The sequence below is a fragment of the Rana temporaria genome, chromosome 6 (genome assembly GCF_905171775.1).
Source record: "Rana temporaria chromosome 6, aRanTem1.1, whole genome shotgun sequence".
Taxonomy (NCBI): domain Eukaryota; kingdom Metazoa; phylum Chordata; class Amphibia; order Anura; family Ranidae; genus Rana; species Rana temporaria.
In genome coordinates this window covers 182,032,869-182,050,693 of record NC_053494.1, presented here as the reverse complement: position 1 = coordinate 182,050,693, position 17,825 = coordinate 182,032,869, and the positions used below count along the sequence as shown (strand labels likewise).

General features: G+C 41.4%; 1 protein-coding gene across 2 annotated transcripts in view; it reads right to left on the bottom strand.

The window, feature by feature from the left end:
- Positions 1 to 17,825, bottom strand: part of CCDC148 (coiled-coil domain containing 148) — a 306,991-nt gene that overhangs the window by 225,407 nt on the left and 63,759 nt on the right. For both annotated transcript variants that reach the window (XM_040357922.1, XM_040357921.1), the window contains exons 2-3: positions 12,387 to 12,445; positions 4,863 to 4,984 (exon numbers count right to left, since the gene is read on the bottom strand). In XM_040357922.1, coding sequence (XP_040213856.1) covers positions 4,863 to 4,984; positions 12,387 to 12,441 — 177 coding nt within the window. In that variant the 5' untranslated portion in view covers positions 12,442 to 12,445. The remainder of the gene's footprint in view (positions 1 to 4,862; positions 4,985 to 12,386; positions 12,446 to 17,825) is intronic.

Here is a 17,825-nt window from a genome sequence, read left to right as displayed (position 1 = left end):
CTTGCTACCCATGGTTGATTGTTTGCTTCAGTTGCACTACCAGGGATCAAAATGCTCTAGGAAAGCTCTTTTCATGCTGAGCTAATTAAAATGACCACAACTGATCACAGATGAAAGTCAAATGACTTTGTGAGCCATTAAAAAGGTGATTAGCTACACCTCATTGAGTTTACAAGATCCTTTTTCCAACTCAGTGATTCTGTTTTTCAATTTCTGAAATGTTGTGTTATATATTTCACTTGGACGTTATATAACAGCTGGATAAAACAAAAACTATGTCTGTCTTCATTGCAGATTGCAAAGCAACACAATATTATTTTAAATACCCAGTTCTACGAGCTGTCCACGACATACATTACTATTACTATTAGGACATCCAAAAACAGAACAACTAAGCAAAAGAACAGGTAGCAGCTTTGCAGTTGCCTGATGTTTAACAGCCCAAGAAGCACAAACTGATCTGGTGGGGTGAACTTTGACTCTTAAATTGTGGTCAAGCATCGTTCCTGAGAAGAGCATTTGTAGGAACCTGCTGCAGAATCTCCACATCATCCCTTGAGCTTGGTATCGTCCATAATGTGGACAGACAATAGCCCACCCTCTGTGCACTCCAAGGACACTTCATACAGACACCTTTACTTTGCCTTCCTCATTGGAGCTCTATAAGAAGACATCTACAACACATATTGTACTACTGAATGTTATTATCTCACAATTACTTTGGGCCCCTTCATTTGAGCTAGCTGAGGATTCAAGACATCTACATCAACTAAAAAAAGAACTCCTTTATCATCGTTCCCCCACAAGGGACAGGAACATTTGGCGTTTATCTGGTCCCATATCACCAAGGAACTCTTTTACGTTTAGAGACCAAGGTTGCATAATTTATTTACAATGTGCCAGGATGTAATAAGTGGTGGTTGAAGGGAGTAGTCTGACTCCACACTGTCATTCTCCTACCCTTTTCTGGCCTGCAGTCAAAAACCCGGATTAGTTAAAGTTGTTGACTTGCTTTCCAAGGGACTTCAGTTGACCATTCATTTGCTTGTTCATATAAAGTGTATAACTATAACCTTATTTCCCTTATTTCTCATTTCTGTTGATTCTGTTCATTGTAAAATATTAAGTAAAACTCATCTTGGTTTACTGTGAGTCATTCTGTATCTGCATTTATTATTTCTTTGCTGAAATGTCTGAACCCAGGGTGTTAGAGGTTGCAACCATTGGGACAGTGGCAGCTGGTGCTGTATTTTTTTGGGGGAGGGGGCAGCAAACAAACCTGGCCACTCCCCCCATTGCTTGCTCGATCGCTTAATCGCCCACTCGCTCGCCCACCAGCCCCACACTTATCCCATCCAGGTCACAGCTTTGGTGGCTTCCCTCCTGCATCTCCTGGCCAATCGGGTCTTAGGACTCCCAGCCAATCAGGTCTCAGGACCCGCTTCCTGATTGGCAGGAAGGAGAAGCAATAAAAATTTAGTGAATATTAATTTGCTAATGTCACACAAGTGGTTGGGCTTGGGGTGCAGTGCTTAAACAAAAAAGGAGAAAACCCCCATTGAAATCTATGCGTTTGGTGCACTGCATGGAAATTAGGGGCTCCAGTATCTTAAGCGGCCCTGACGAGGTGTAGTTATACACGGACAATGCATGAAAAAGAGCATATGCTTGGAAGCATCGTGCTACAGTAGCTACAGGCTAAAACAGGAAGACAAAAAGCAGTAATAATAACAGCAGCGAGCAGAAATTGTTGCAAATGGGACACAGATTTAAAATAAAAACCTGGCAGAGGTTCTATAATTTCCCCACTCTGCCCAAAATAAAATACAATTACATTTAAATGAAATAAAAAAGAGCTGACCTTGATCTTTAAATAGTGTTAAACTAATATTCAGTATTCATAAGCTTTAATTTTTCTTTTTTGTTGTTTTATGGTCCCTACCAAGTGAATAATTAATGATGCTTAATTGCTGCTATGTATAAAAACAGACTGATTTCTGCAGTGCGGTAAAATGCAACAATGAGAGACATACATTTAAAAGAATACAAAAAAGATAACATAATAACTTTAAAATGGTAGGTGTGAAGATGATTTCCAAAGACATTTACATCGTCTCAGCTTACTCTTTACCAGCAACAATGCGTTTTTTTTTTCTTCAAAGAAGTTTGTTATGTACATGAATGGAACAGATATTAAATGTGCTGACAAGAGGTCTTTTATGTATGTTGTGTAAACTGTGAAATGTGTCCTTCCTATCTGTGCAGCCTCTGAGCTGAAGCATTTGATCTCCAGGGAGAGCTTGAGTAATAATTTCATCAGATGGAATTGGAAGAGCAGAAAAGTACAGAAGAGTGTTCTAGTGTCATTCCGAAGACAGGAGTCTATGGACCGTACTCAACTAAAGAAATGTGAACACATAATGTCTCAATGCCCACTTATATACCTTCTACAGCATGTACTCCTCTGTAGGAGTACATAAATAGGAATGTATAGCGTGTTTGCACTGAATTAGCCTTTTATAATTTTTAAGCCAGAAATTATAAAAATATTAACTTGAAACCAACATAAAAACCATATGCAACCTGCTGCTGTCAGGAGATGCACCTGACAGGCTCCCACCCCGAAACACCACAGCCACAGATACCACAGCCTTGCCCAGGTGACATTAACATAATTACTCAATCGTAGGTTCAAGCAGCAAATTGGAAGAACCAGAAGGCTTATTAAAACAGTGTCATTTACAATATTACTGTGTTGTTAGAACACCTTAACTGGCAGCCATCAGGTGAAGCTAAAAGCTACTGTCCACATTTTTAACTCAGTGACTTGCGTCTTTAATGTAAATAGCCTGCTTTCTAAAGAGATTCAATAGTAAAAGTTAAATAAGTAAAAGAAAAGATACATTCCCATCAAGACAACATGGAGCCTACACAGAGGTATCTGAACTGCATACTGCAAGGGACTTTCGGAATCCTACTGAATACCAGTGATGTGGTGGCATTGAGAATCCCCCCGCACACTAATGATGGGGAGGACTTCCAGAATCCACTAAACAACAAAGGTCTAATCTTTTTCACCCACCAAACATCAATAATATGATCCCTTTCATCCCAGTGATTTAGGGGCATTTAATAATCACGCTGACCACTAACGCAGAGGGATTTATTATTCTCACTGACGCTGAAGCATTTTTTAATCTAACTGAACACTAGTGCAGGGGCATTTATTAACTCCACTGACTTTAGTGCATTTATTACCCCTACTAACCACTGACACAAGGGTATTTTCAACTCCCACAGAACACTGACCACGAACATAGGGGAATGTATTACTCCTATTAAGGGATGGACGAACGGTTCGGTCTGAGCCTGAGTTAGGGCCGAACATTTGCCTGTTCGGCTGTTTGCCAAATACCCGAATTTGCAGGGTGTTCGCCCCGACAAACACCCTGCAATGCACTGTGCAGCATGCACAGTGCATTCTGCGCCCTACTTGGGCAAAGCTTTTTTGGGTAAGCTGGTTGTTAAGGAGTGGGGCCAGGAAGTCGGCCGCAGCGCCCTTAACAACCTATGACAGCTGACAGCTGAATAAAAAAAAAAAAAACACCATGCCCCCCCCCAGCCCATACAAGGCCCTTCAGGTATTAATAAAAATCAAAAATGGTGTGGGGTTACCCCCCCAAAATCCATACCAGCCCAGCAGGTCATGAAAAGGGAGGGGACAAGTAAGTGTGCCACCCCCCCCCGAACCATACCAGGCCACATGCCCTCAACATGGGGGGTTGTTGCTTTGGGACACGGGCCTCTTCCCAACAACCCTGGGCTGTGGTTGTCAGAGTCTGCAGGCATCGGGGGCTTATCGAAATCTGGAAGCCCCCTTTAACAATTACTTTTTGACCCCCGGCCCGACCCCCGGCCCCCATGTGAATGGGTATTGGGTACATCATACCCCTACCCATTCACTAAAAAAAAAAAGGGTCAAAAAGTAAGAACTACAAGAAACTATTTAAAAATATTATAATTAGTGTCCCTTGATGTAAATCCATCGTCAGTCACGATGCCGGCCAGCCAGCTGAGAAGCGAAAAATAGAAAGAATAAAAATGCTCTTAACTCCTGGGAGGCCTCCCGCCCTATGCCGCTCTGCGCTTTGACATTTCTTATATAGGCAAGGGGCGGGGGCAATCCAGCTACGTTACCTGGTGGCACCGCCCTTTCTGACGTCATGTGACCCCACACTGGGTACCTTTTTTGGCAGATACCCGTTCTAACTTCCTCAATTGTAATCTAAGCAAGAATGATGAAACGATTTGTGGAACACAGTTAGTCAAATCACGACACCACATCCCATATGTAATATATAGAGAAGAGATGGAGGAAGGGTAACCAATCCTTGGACTTTTCAAGGTGTCGAATTGAATAAATCATGTAAACATAGTAAAAAAATAATTTTTTATTAAATTAGTTTTTTACTATGTTTATATGATTTATTCAATTCGACACCTTTAAAAGTCCCAGGGTTGGTTACCCTTCCTCCATCTCTTCTCTATATAAGCAAGAATGATGTCCACATGGGCTGTCCAACTGATACTATAGTGAGTGTTATACTGACACTAAGAAATTTGAGAAGAGAATGGTGTTCCACAACATATTAACTATATGTTTCACACCATATAATGAGGGTGGCATGGAGGAGGTCATACAACCTGGACTTTGGTCAGAAATAGTATAACGAGAAATGGCTTTTGTAGAAAAAAATGTATATCATTTCAAAGGAAATCCTTTGATACTTGCCAGAATTTAGTTTAGAAATGTTTGCATTCATTTTTATGGTTAAGAAAAAAGTCAAAAAATGCATGCTTACCTTTAACTGAATGCCTGCAGATGCTAATTTTTTGGCTTCAGCTTCTGCACGGAGTTGTTGATAATCAACAGGCTTATATTTTGAACTGCTGATCCCATTCTTCATACGAATAGCTAGATTCCCTAGATAAAAAAGGAAAATCAATAAGAATAACCTTCTCATAAGTGGACCTAGAGGCAAAGAGTTACAAAAAAAAGATAAAAAATTCAGACCATACGTTTTTATGACCATTGCTGTTTTTCCGGCAATGACAGTTCCATATATGAACATTCATAGGTGCCATATAATGTAAATATGTTTCAGAAGAACTTCAGGCAAAGCTAGGCTAACGTTAAGTTAGTTTAAGAGATTTGGCTATGGGTCAGGGTAGATCAGCATCTTAGCCTTTGTTAGACATCAGCATGAGGGTAAAATGCCTGGGTCTCCTGCCCGAAGCCCGAGTTAAGCGAGACCAAACAGACCGAACAGAGCAAGACACTCCTATTCTGACTTTGATCTGTTCTAGACTAATGGAAGGATTTTGAGCCTGACAATGGCTGCATAGTTCCACCTGATGTTGTTCTTCAGTCACCTGGGAACAGGAAGGTCATGGCAAGGGACATCCGCCTCTCGGGTATATAAACACAGCTTCCACTGACCACCAACATAAGGGGAAACACAGTGGAAAACTGTTTCAGCTTTATGCTAGCTGTATTTAAATACATATAATGAGCAAATACAGTGGTAAAAATTATTATTTGATCCTGTGACGATTTTGTAAGTTTGCCTGCTTAAAAAGAAATGAAGAGTCTATAATTATTATCATAGGTGTATTTTTAATGGAAGAGACAGAATATCAACCAGAAATCCAGAAAAAACACGATACAAATGTTATAAATTAAAAAGGTAGTAAAGGTACAATTTTTTTTTCCTAAATAGCTTCCTTTACCTTAGTGCAGTCCTCCTTCACTTACCTCAACTTTCGATTTTGCTTTAAAATGTCCTTATTTCTTCTGAGAAATCCTCACTTCCTGTTCTTCTGTCTGTAACTCCACACAGTAATGCAAGGCTTCTCCCTGATGTGGAGTGTCGTGCTCGCCCCCTCCCTTGAGGGGAGAGGCGGCGAGCAGGAGAATCAGGACGCTCTCTATGTTGCAGATAGAGAAAGGAGCTGTGTGTTAGTGGACGTCCTGACTCTCCTGCTCGCCCCCTCAAGGACGACACTCCACACCAGGGAGAAAGCCTACTGGGTGGAGTTACAGACAGAAGAACAGGAAGTGAGGATTTCTCAGAAGAAATAAGGACATTTAAAAGCAAAATGGAAGGATGAGGTAAGTGAAGGAGGACTGCACTAAGGTAAAGGAAGCTATTTAGGGAAATATTTTTTTACCTTTACAACCCCTTTAAGTGTTAAAAGCATGTCAAGCATAGGATGAATTCAAGTTTTTTCACAGAAAAATTACTTGCATTTGAGATGCCTTTCAGATCCATTTACCATACATTCACTTTCACCTGTACAGAGGAATTTAAGGCAAGGCATGGCAAAAGTAACAATTATCCAAGTGAACAATGCTTTCCATAAATACTTCACAAATATATGTAAAAAGAAACACAAATGTTCATGTACATAAAAACCTTAGAGTGAACCTGTACTTGTACCTTGTATATATACACAATATATACTTTCCTTTATTTAACTCCCCTGCCACTCTGTCCAGCCGCTGCAAACAAAATGAAAATCCTGTGTCAGCTACAAGGCGTTGGAGTTGTAAATTACACAGGGTAATACTCTTCTATATCTGTACTTGCTTCATTTTCTAGCACTGAATGCGCCAAAAAAGGAGCAAAATAGAGGTATACAGTGCCTTGAAAAATGATTCATAGCCCTTGAAATTTTCCACATTTTGTCATGTTACAACCAAAAACGTAAATGTATTTTATTGGGATTTTATGTTATAGACCAACACAAAATGGCACCTAATTGTGAAGTGGCAGGAAAATTATAAATGGTTTTTCACATTTTTTACAAATAAATACCTGAAAAGTGTGGCGTGCATTTGTATTAAGCCCCCTTTACTCTGATACCCCTAACTAAAATCTAAGGGAACCAATTGCCTTCAGAAGTCACCTAATTAGTAAATAGCAAAAAAAAGAACGTATATGGACAGCCCCACTCCAATAAGTCTAAAAAAGACGTGCCCTTTATTGGGTAAAAAAGGATGCACTACAAAAAAACAGCATACAGTGGGAAATAAACAGCTGACACGTTTCACATTGAACTTCAATGCTTAGTCATAGCGTTAGCTATGCCCTCTTTCTCCCCGATTGGCTCACTGACTTTGATTGATAGCCGTGGGAGCCAATGGGGCTGCTGCTGTGTCTCAGCTAATTAGGAGTGTCCCAGGCAGCTTATACATTCATGGACATCGCTGGACAGAGAAGGGGCTCAGGTAAGTAATTAGGGCATTAAGATAAAAAACCTTCTGCCTTTACAACTCCTTTAAGTGAACTTATTATTTCACACAGAATGGCACTGATAGGCCCCATACACACGAGAGAATTTATCCGCGGATACGGTCCAGCGGACCGTTTCCACGGATAAATCCTCTCAAGGATTTCCGCAGATTTCTATGCGATGGAGTGTACACACCATCGCATTGAAATCCGCGCGGAAATCCTCTGGCGATGACGTGTCGCGCCGTCGCCGCGATTATGACGCGGCGACGGCGCGACGCTGTCATATAAGGAATTCCACGCATGCGTCAAATCATTACGACGCGTGCGGGGAATCCCTTTGGACGGATGGATCCGGTAAGTCTGTACAGACGAGCGGATCCATCCGTTGGAATGGATTCCAGCAGATGGATTTGTTGTGCATGTCAGCAAATATCCGATCTGCTGGAATCCATCCCAGAGGAGATTTCTCCGCGGAAACAGATCCGCTGGCGTGTACACACACCATAGGATCTATCCGCAGAAACCCATTTGCTGGGATTTATCTGCGGATGGATTCTATCGTGTGTATGGGGCCTTAGGCTGGACATGGATATCAAAAGATCATTACCCAAGATGTCAAAATTTGGAAAAATAGGTTAATAACATCTATGTTTATGAGCATGTCCAAATCCAAGCACAAAATTTGACAGACATAGGAAATATCTACGGTCAATTTAGATAACAGAGCTAGAAATCAGGCTCGGATTCTGCACATTTCATGTAATGAGAAATGCAATACCAAATCGCCATTTGTGGATATTGGGTATGGACTGTATTTAGAGAAAAAAGCCATCTTATTTTTATTTCTTGTTACAAATTTTGATCATTCTGAAAGCCTACGGGAGATGCTTTTTAGTGAGCTGCAACAGTCAATCAATGGCATTCAAATGCACTTTTACAAAACAAAACATTAAATTTAATAATGTAATAAAGAAGCTACTTATTTTCAGAAAATTAGGGCTGTAAATCAAAGGTTATCTGTTTGGAGTTTACTATTCTTTACGGTTATCTCTTCCATAGAAAGAAAGGGTGGTGCGTAAATGGACAGATCCTGCTCTTAATACTATGCTTATATGATGCTCAGGTGAATTTGTAGCAAAATCATAATGATATCTAGCTGGTAAAGTGAATCTCACTTCTGTAGCTGCAGGTGCCATTTAGCAATACCCACATGGTCCACATCAGACGTACTGAAGTCTTCCTCAGTTTTTATTTTTTTAGCAGCTTAGTTCACACTGCTTCCCCCTGCCAGCAGTGTCTCAGCAGACTTCCAACCCTAATATAAATACAAGGCAGGAGCAAGGAATGAGACGTGGGGAATTTAAACTCCTTAAAAGAATGACATGTACAACTTTACTGCTTCTGCCGTGTACTTTGTAGCCGCTATCGCTGTGGAGAAATTCATCCTCAGAAGTCAGTGATGGCTTGGTTTAAAGCTCATTTACAGTTTGTTAGGAAAAGGTAAATACTTGAATGTCCATAGCCTGGCCCCATATTCATACTATACTCTGGTTTCAAATAAAATTATATTTAAGTATGTACTCTTAATACAAAAAAAAAGTACCATCTATTCATCTCTGCTTCCTTCAAATCTCCAAACTCCTTTATTGCTCCTGTGATCTAAATTCCCGTTAGAGGGTGGCTACATTCATTCTTTAACCACTTCAGCCCCGGACCATGTGGCTGCCAAATGGCCGGGCCACTTTTTGTGCCAATTCGGCAATTTGTGCCAATTCGGCACTACGTCACAATTGCGCGGTCATGCGACGTGGCTCCCAAACAAAATTGACGTCCTTTATTTCCCACAAATAAAGCTTTCGTTTGGTGGTATTTGATCACCTGTGTGGTTTTTATTTTTTTGTGCTATAAAACAAAAATAGAGCGTCAATTTTGAAAAAAAAAAAGCAATATTTTTTTACTTTTTGCTATAATAAATATCCCCCAAAAAATATATAAAAAAATATTTGTTTCCTCAGTTTAGGCCAATATGTATTCTACATATTTTTTATTATGGCGGACATATGGGACACTTTTGATGCTATTTTGGGACCATTCACATTTATACAGCGCTCAGTGCTATAAAAATGAACGGATTACTGTATAAATGTGACTGGCAGGGATGGGGGTTAACCAGTAGGGGGCTGGGAAGGGGTTAAGTGTGTCCTAGGGATATGTTCTAACTATTAGGGGGCGTGGCTTACCGTGACATGTCACTTATCACTGCTACCGATGAGAGGGAGCAAACGATCAGCGTTGTGTCACTAGGCAGAACAGGGAGATGCCTTGTTTACAAAGGCATCCCCCCGTTCTGCCGTTCCAGACACAGAGTCCACGGGTCCTGCGGGCAAGGTCACGGAGACCACTGTTATACAAGCTGTACACTCATGACTTTACATTGTAGCAAAGTGTAATTTCTTCAGTGTTGTCACATGAAAAGATATATAAAAATATTTTTAAAAATGTGAGGGGTGTACTCACTTTTGTGAGATACTGTAGACCTCTTATAGGGAAGATAACATACCAAAATATTGAAAATACACTTATGTGTACTATATAGCTGGGAGAGAACTATGTATGGTTGTTAAAGATTGCACCAAGAAAATGGTCTTGGGGAACACCTACGGTCCTCTCCCCATCTTTTTCATTCTGGTTGCTTTTCATTTGAATGGGCTGCCAACGCACTAGAACTAAAAAAAAAAAAAAAACACAACAACAACAACAACAACACCACCACCTACATTTTTATTTATTTTATTTTTAGAGTCAGCACACCACAACACATAGTAGTGTCTCATTCAATGTCTTCAAGACTGTAGCATAATGTTGACTCTATGTGTAGCCCCCACCCCAAGTGCATGTGCAGGAAAATTGATTGCATATATTATGCAAACTATATGTATATAAGACATACTATTGTGATGCTTTAACTTTATTTTAACCTGCTTTTGAACTGCTTTTCTTTACATTGAAAATGACTTACACCAGGAAAAAGATGACTTAGCTATAGTAAAATGTCACATAATGCATTTACCGAAATGCAAAGTAAATGCAGCAACAAGGCAAATGAAAAATGATCAAAATCTCAAATTTCTGCTCAAAGTGTAAGTTTGTCTTCATGAAGATTTTCCAAAAATCTCCTTATGCAGTTCTATATCCTCATAATAGTACAAACCAGAGGTCCACCTGTTGTAAATAGTGCCATTACAAATGTAGCTGTTGAGGGGCGTCCTCACAAAAACCATTGACCCCCTAATTTTCCTCCATCCTGCTGTTTGCAGGATGAGTTGTACATTATAGTAATGCGCCCTCTAGTGGTCGTTCTTGGCCTTTCAAACCGTGCAAATGCACAATGCACTCTCCTCACTTCAGTTGTGCTCAGTAACGTGCGCTCTGAGACACTAAGGGCCCTTTCACACTTGCGGACCGTATTTCCGCATTTTCATCCATCAGTTGTGGAAACGGGACATACATTGGTCCCTATGTGATTACGGGTGTCAGCGGATGACCACTGACACCCGTAATCGTCCGCCTCCGCAAAGATCCGCATTTGCGGATGGAAGAAAATCCTATTTTTCTTTCGTCTGCTGGATCGGATGAACACGGACATACGGTCCATGTTCATCCGATCCCCCATAGGGGAAGGCGGAGGAAAGACAGGGCGGTCCCTGCACAGTGTGCGGGGACCACCCTGTCAGCTGCCAGCTCAGCGGTGATTTTACGGAGGATCCCCGCTGAGCTTTTGCGGACACACGGAGCGGATCATTACTGATCCGCCCGTGTGAAAGGGCCCTTAAGCTCCTTCTCTAGCTGAGCCTCAATGGTAAACAGCAAAAAAGTTTTGGAAATTACTTTCTGCTCTATCCTAAACTAAAGAAAAATGTTTGGGATTTAGATTTAGTTTAATGTAGACCTAAACAATAAGTGGATACAATTTAGTTTGCTAAATGGAAACAATTGCTTATTTTCCATATAATGTTTGGGGGTTCTATGTAATTTTCTAGCAAAAAAAATTATGAATTTTACATTTAGGAGAAAAATGTCAGAATAGGCCTGGGTGGCAAGTGGTTAATGTATAGTGAATTCAGGTGTGGTCCTGTACTAAATAGATAGATAGCCAAACATGATATTACACCTAGAAAGGTCTTCTAATGTCAGCTGTGCATAGCGCGGCTGGATGAGCTCCAGCGACAAATGTTATATAGCCAGATTCACGTAGACGTGCCTAACATTAGGTAGGCGTATCATATCTCATATACGCTACGCTGCCGTAAGTTAGAGAGGCAAGTGCTGTATTCACAAAGCACTTGCGTCCTAAGATACAGCGGCGTAGCGTAAATGTGCCGGCGTAAGCGCGCCTAATTCAAATTGGAAAGAGGTGGGCGTGTTTTATGTTAATAAGGCATGACCCCACGTAATTGATGTTTTGAATGTACGGCGAATGCGCCGTCCATGGACATAACCCAGTGCGCATGCTCCAAATTACGCCGCAAAGACTCATTGGTTTCGACGTGAACGTAAATTACGGGCAGCCCCATTCACGGACGACTTACGCAAATGACGTAAAATTTATAAAATTCAATGCGGTTCCGACGTCCATACTTAACATTGGCTGCACCATCTTTTTGGTGGTTTATCTTTACGCCTGAAAACGCCTTACGTAAACGGCGTATCTTTACTGCGACAGGCAAGCGTACGTTCGTGAATAGGCGTATCTCGCTGATTTACGCATTCTAGGCGTAAATTAGCGTACACGACCCTAGCGGCCAGCGTAAATAGACAGATAAGATACGACGGCGCAGGCGGTCGTATCTTAGCAACATTTAAGCGTATCTCAATTTGAGAATACGCTTAAATATACGACGGCGCAGATTCAGAGTTACGACGGCGTATCTACTGATACGCCAGCGTAACTCTACCTGAATCTGGCTAATAGTGTTTATACTATATAAGTATGTTGTTGCTGCTATCACCATCCGATGACTTACCTGTGTATCCTTTCTTTTTCTGTCCTGTACATTAATAACCAGCAACACAGACATAAGACTTTACCTGTGTCGTTGCTTCTGTGCGTTGTTACAAAGGTTCGTATGTCTCTTCCAGTCATGTTTCTGTAAATTGATGACATTTTTACATTAAAGAAATGTACAATGTGCTTTTTAAAAAACGTAAGAACTAAAAGAATAAAACAAAAAGTTAACTGTTCAACAACTACGTGAGAAAGGTTATGGCTATGAATAGTTCATTATTTACAGGTATAGCACACATGGGTAGCTTGTTTTTTTTTTTTTTTTTGTGTGTGCTTTCTAAGCTCTTCTTAAAAGAGGAGTTTGGTCAAAGCTTTTTTTGGACATACTTTTCTTATGGATCACAGGAGTGCACTTACTTGTGATCTCCTGTGACCATTAATCAACTGACAGCAGACTAAAGCCCTCTGCCCACTGACATCACAGAGCTTCTCCAGGCTCCAGAAGGCTCCCAACAAATTCTGGAATCCACCCAGATACCTGATTCGCACCTAGGTCAGCCTGTCAGCTCCCTGCTGAAAGACTGAGCCAGCTGCTCCCACCCTCTCTCAAGCCCAGGGCTCCAGTGAATGCTGGAAGGACACAGCAGAGAGCGGTGACTGACAGTCACCGCTCTCTGCTTAGAGCAGACCAAGAACTGAACAATCAGCAGTCAACGTATTGCTCAGTTCTCCGGCAGCGGACAGCTGCAGCATATAAGAGAGTATGGATGTGTGTTTCCTTAAGCAAAACTCCACACAAACAACTAAATACGTGGTTTATACAAATATACAGTATAGGATCAGTTTTATCTGCTAAAGAAATTGCAATTATGTCCACCCAGTCCTGGGATGTGCAAAGTTCTGCCAGAGAGCAGTCTGATTTTTCTCTACTGTAGTTACAGTACATAGTTTATAAAGTTGAAAAAAAAGTTAAACCTATGTGTATGTGATTAGAATGTACTAACAATTTCCATGGCCCTGTACAGTATATTTTGCTTCCTGATGAAGCCATCTAAAAGTTTTTTGAAGTTGTCGACACTCTCAGCTATCACCACTTCATGGGGGAGGGAGTACACATTTACACTGCTTTAACGATAAAGAACCCTTTCCACAATCTAAGGTTAAAGCTCCTTTCTTCTAATCTCAAATTGTGATTGCGTATTGCTTTCAGGGACCATAAGCCTCGCACACACGGTACGATTGTTGGACAACTGAGCGTCTGATTTCTGTCAAAGGGGCATGTGCCAGGCTCTTGTCTTGCAAACTAACATTACACAAATTGTTGTGCCACAAACACGAACGTAGTGACGTACTCCAAGGAATTTCAGGTCTTGAGCGCCACCATTTGGGCCCCTTCCGCTAATTTTGTGTTTGGTGAGCATTAATTCCTAGCGTGTGTGTTTGTACTTTCGACTTTTGTGTGACGAATTTGTGTACTGATCATCAGAAAATCTGACGTGGAGCTGTCGTTTGACAAAAATTTACTAGCCCGTCATCCAACATTTGTTGTCGGGAAAATTGGACAATTGTCAAAAGGAGCGTACTAACCGTAAGAATTTCGGACAACAGTCTGTCAACAGACAATCCCCTTCCAACAATTGAACCGTGTGTACGAGGCTTTAGAGTAAACAGTTTGCTACAGATACTGAAATCATCTCTGATGTACAGTATCTGTATATTGTGATATTTTTCTACAGAGTGAATAAATGTAATCTATATAACCCATCCTCATAGCTGAGGTCCTCCACCCCCCCCCCCCCTTATTAATTGTGTTGCCCATCGACAAACTCTTTTAAATTCAACATCTTTTCTAAGGACTGGTGACTAAAACTGAGCTGCATATCCAAGATGAGGTAGGGCCAGTGTTTTGTAAAAGGGGAGAATTAATCATTTATTTCTAGAATGTATGGGCCAGATTCACATACATTTGCGGCCGTGTAACGTAACCCGTTTACGTTACACCGCCGCAAGTTTCCAATTTTAGTGCCCGATCCACAAAGCATTTACCTGGAAACTTGCGGCGGTGTATCGTAAATACGTCTGGCGCAAGGCGGGCCAATTCAAATGGGCGTGTGCCATTTAAATTAGGCGCGCTCACGCGCCAAACCTACTGTGCATGCTCCGTTTCGCAATTCCCGTCGTGCTTTGCGCGCAGTGACGTCATTTTTTCGAACTGCGACGCGCGTAGCGTAATTCCGTATTCCCGGACGGCTTACGGAAACGACGTTCATTTTTAAATTTCGACGCGGGAACGACGGCCATACTTTATACAGCAATACGATTGCTGTGTAAAGTTAAAGAACCAAAAACGACGACTAACTTTGCGACGGGAAACTAGACTAGCGGCGACGTAGCGAACGCAAAAATCCATCGTGGATCTCCGCAACTCCTAATTTGCATACCCGACGCTGGTTTACGACGCAAACTCCCCCTAGAAGCGGCCGTGTTACTGCATCCGAAGATCCGACAGTGTAAAACAATAATGCCCCGTACACACCATCACTTTATGTGATGAAAAAAAACGACATTTTCTGTGAAGTAAAAAATGACGTTTTTGAAACTTCAATTTTCAAAGACGAAGTTGCCTACACACCATCGTTTTTCTCACAATGTTCTAGCAAAGCGAGGTTACGTTCTCACCACTTTTTCCATTGAAGCTTGCTTCATAAGTAGCTTCTGGGCATGCGCGGGTGAAAAAACGTCGTTTTAAACGACGTTTTCTACTACACACGGTCAATTTCTGTGAAGTAAAAGTTGACGTTTTGAAAAACGACACATAAAATTGAAGCATGCTTCAATTTTTTTTGGTCGTTTTTTAGAAGACATAAAACAACGTTTTCCCCCACACACGGTCAATTAAAGTGACGTTTTTAAAAACGTCATTTTTTTTCATCACATAAAGTGATGGTGTGTACGCGGCATTACACCTGTCGGATCTTATGGATATCTATGCGTAACTGATTCTATAAATCAGTCGCACAGATAGAAACAGATATACGACGGCGTATCAGGAGATACGCCGTCGTATCTCTTTTGTGAATCTGGCCCTATGTTCTTTGTAAAACATAGCAGGATTTTTCTAGCTTTATTGCCCACAACTTGGCAATGCATGCTATGATCTGCAAGCACCCTAGATCCTTTTTCATCACCGATTCTCCCAGAGGGGCCCAGCTAATGTGTAATTTGCATGTGTAATTTTGGTACCCAAGTGCATAAATTTACATTTCTCAATACTGAACCTCCTCTGCCATGGAAGCAGCCCAACCCCCCCATTTTGTCAAGGTCGTCCTGTAATGATGCTGTGCCAAAATAATTTCCCAGGATAATTTGGTATCATTCACTAACACTGTAACTGAGATCTTGATTCACACCTCTATATCATTAATAAACAATCTGAACAACAATGGCCCTGAGACAATTCCTTCTCATATATTTATATTATGTGTGTGTACGTACGTATATTAGAGCTGCACCATTCTGGCCAAAATGAGAATCACGATTTTTTTGCTTAGAATAAAGATCACGATTCTCACGAGGTAAAATCTTTTACATTTATACAAAAAAAATGGGCTAACTTTACTGGCTATTTTTTTTTTAATTCATTAAAGTAATTTTTTCCAAAAAAATTGCATTTAAAAAGACTGCTGCGCAAATACAGTGCAACATTAAATATTGCAACAACCGCCATTTTATTCTCTATGGTCTCTACTAAAAAATATATATAATGTTTGGGGGTTCTAAGTAATTTTCTAGCAAAAAAAAATAATGGTTTTAACTTGAAAAGAGCAGTCAGAAAAAGGTTTGGTGTTTAAGTAGTTAAACGTTCCCTAATTTACATACAGAAGGTTATTCCTTTGATGTGATACAATGTTTAGACTTAACTGATAAAGAATGTTTTCAAAACTTGGCAGGCTGCCCAGACTTTGACTTTTGGCTGAGAACAGACAGGAAATTCTTTGCATACCAAAGATCGTGAAACCCTGTGTCAAGAATTGCAACGGGAAAAAGATCGCGATAACGATTCTTGACGATTAATCGTGCAGCTCTAACGTGTGTGTATATATATATATATATATATATATATATATATATATATATATATACACATATACACACACACACACACACACACATATATATATATATATATATTAGGGTTGTCCCGATACCGATACTAGTATCGGTATCGGGACCGATACCGAGTATTTGCGGGAGTACTCGTACTCCCGCAAATACCCCCGATACCAGAATAGAATACTTCCCCCCCCCGCCGCCGCCGCAAGCGCCGAACGAATCCCGCCGCTAAAGCCGCATCTCGCCGCATCCCTGCTTGGTTACCACGGGCGGGGAAGATTACAGCATTCATTTGAATAGCTGTAGTCTTTCCCGCGGCGCAGCGTAGAGACACTCCCCTTGCTCGGGTGAACTGTCCAATCCCGAGCAAGGGGGAGTGTCTATACGCAGCGTGAGAGACTACAGCTATTCAAAGCTGTGATGGCGCGGCAGCATGTACGGTAAGGGGGGGGGACATGGCTTATGGGGAGGACATTGCTGCATATGGGGGGGGGACATGGCTGGTATGGGGAGGACATTGCTGCATATGGGGGGGGACATGGCTGGTATGGGGAGGACATTGCTGCATATGGGGGGGGGGGGACATGGCTGGTATGGGGAGGACATTGCTGCATATGGGGGGGGACATGGCTGGTATGGGGAGGACATTGCTGCACATGGGGGGGGGACATGGCTGGTATGGGGAGGACATTGCTGCACATGGGGGGGACATGGCTGGTATGGGGAGGACATTGCTGCATATGGGGGGGGGACATGGCTTGTATGGGGAGGACATGGCTGCATATGGGGGGGACATGGCTGGTATGGGGAGGTCATGGCTGCATATGGGGGGGACATGGCTGGATATGGGGAGGACATGGCTGCATTTGTGGGGGGACATGGCTGCATTTGTGGGGGGACATAGCTGCATTTGGGGACACATTTAAAAAAAGTATCGGTATTCGGTATCGGCGACTACTTGAAAAAAAGTATCGGTACTTGTACTCAGTCCTAAAAAAGTGGTATCGGGACAACCCTAATATATATATATATATATATATATATACACACACACACACACACACACACACACACACATACATACATACATACATACATATACATACATATATATAAAATGTACTGCAATAAATGCCATTACTGCATGTCAATGTATATGCGCTGTGATGTGAACGAGCTCTCAGCAAAGGGCCTGTAAAAGTAGGTATTTCTGGTAAATATTTCACACCTCTAGGAGTTATTGAGAGAAAACAACCATAGAAAAATAACAGTTCTGAGTGGAACATGGCAGAAACATGTAATGAGCGATGTACTGTATATATCGTGTGTCATTGCTCACCACTCCTAATTGTCTGGTTGTTTTACCAATCTTCTGGTCTCAATATTTTCATTTTTTTACCCAAAACAAG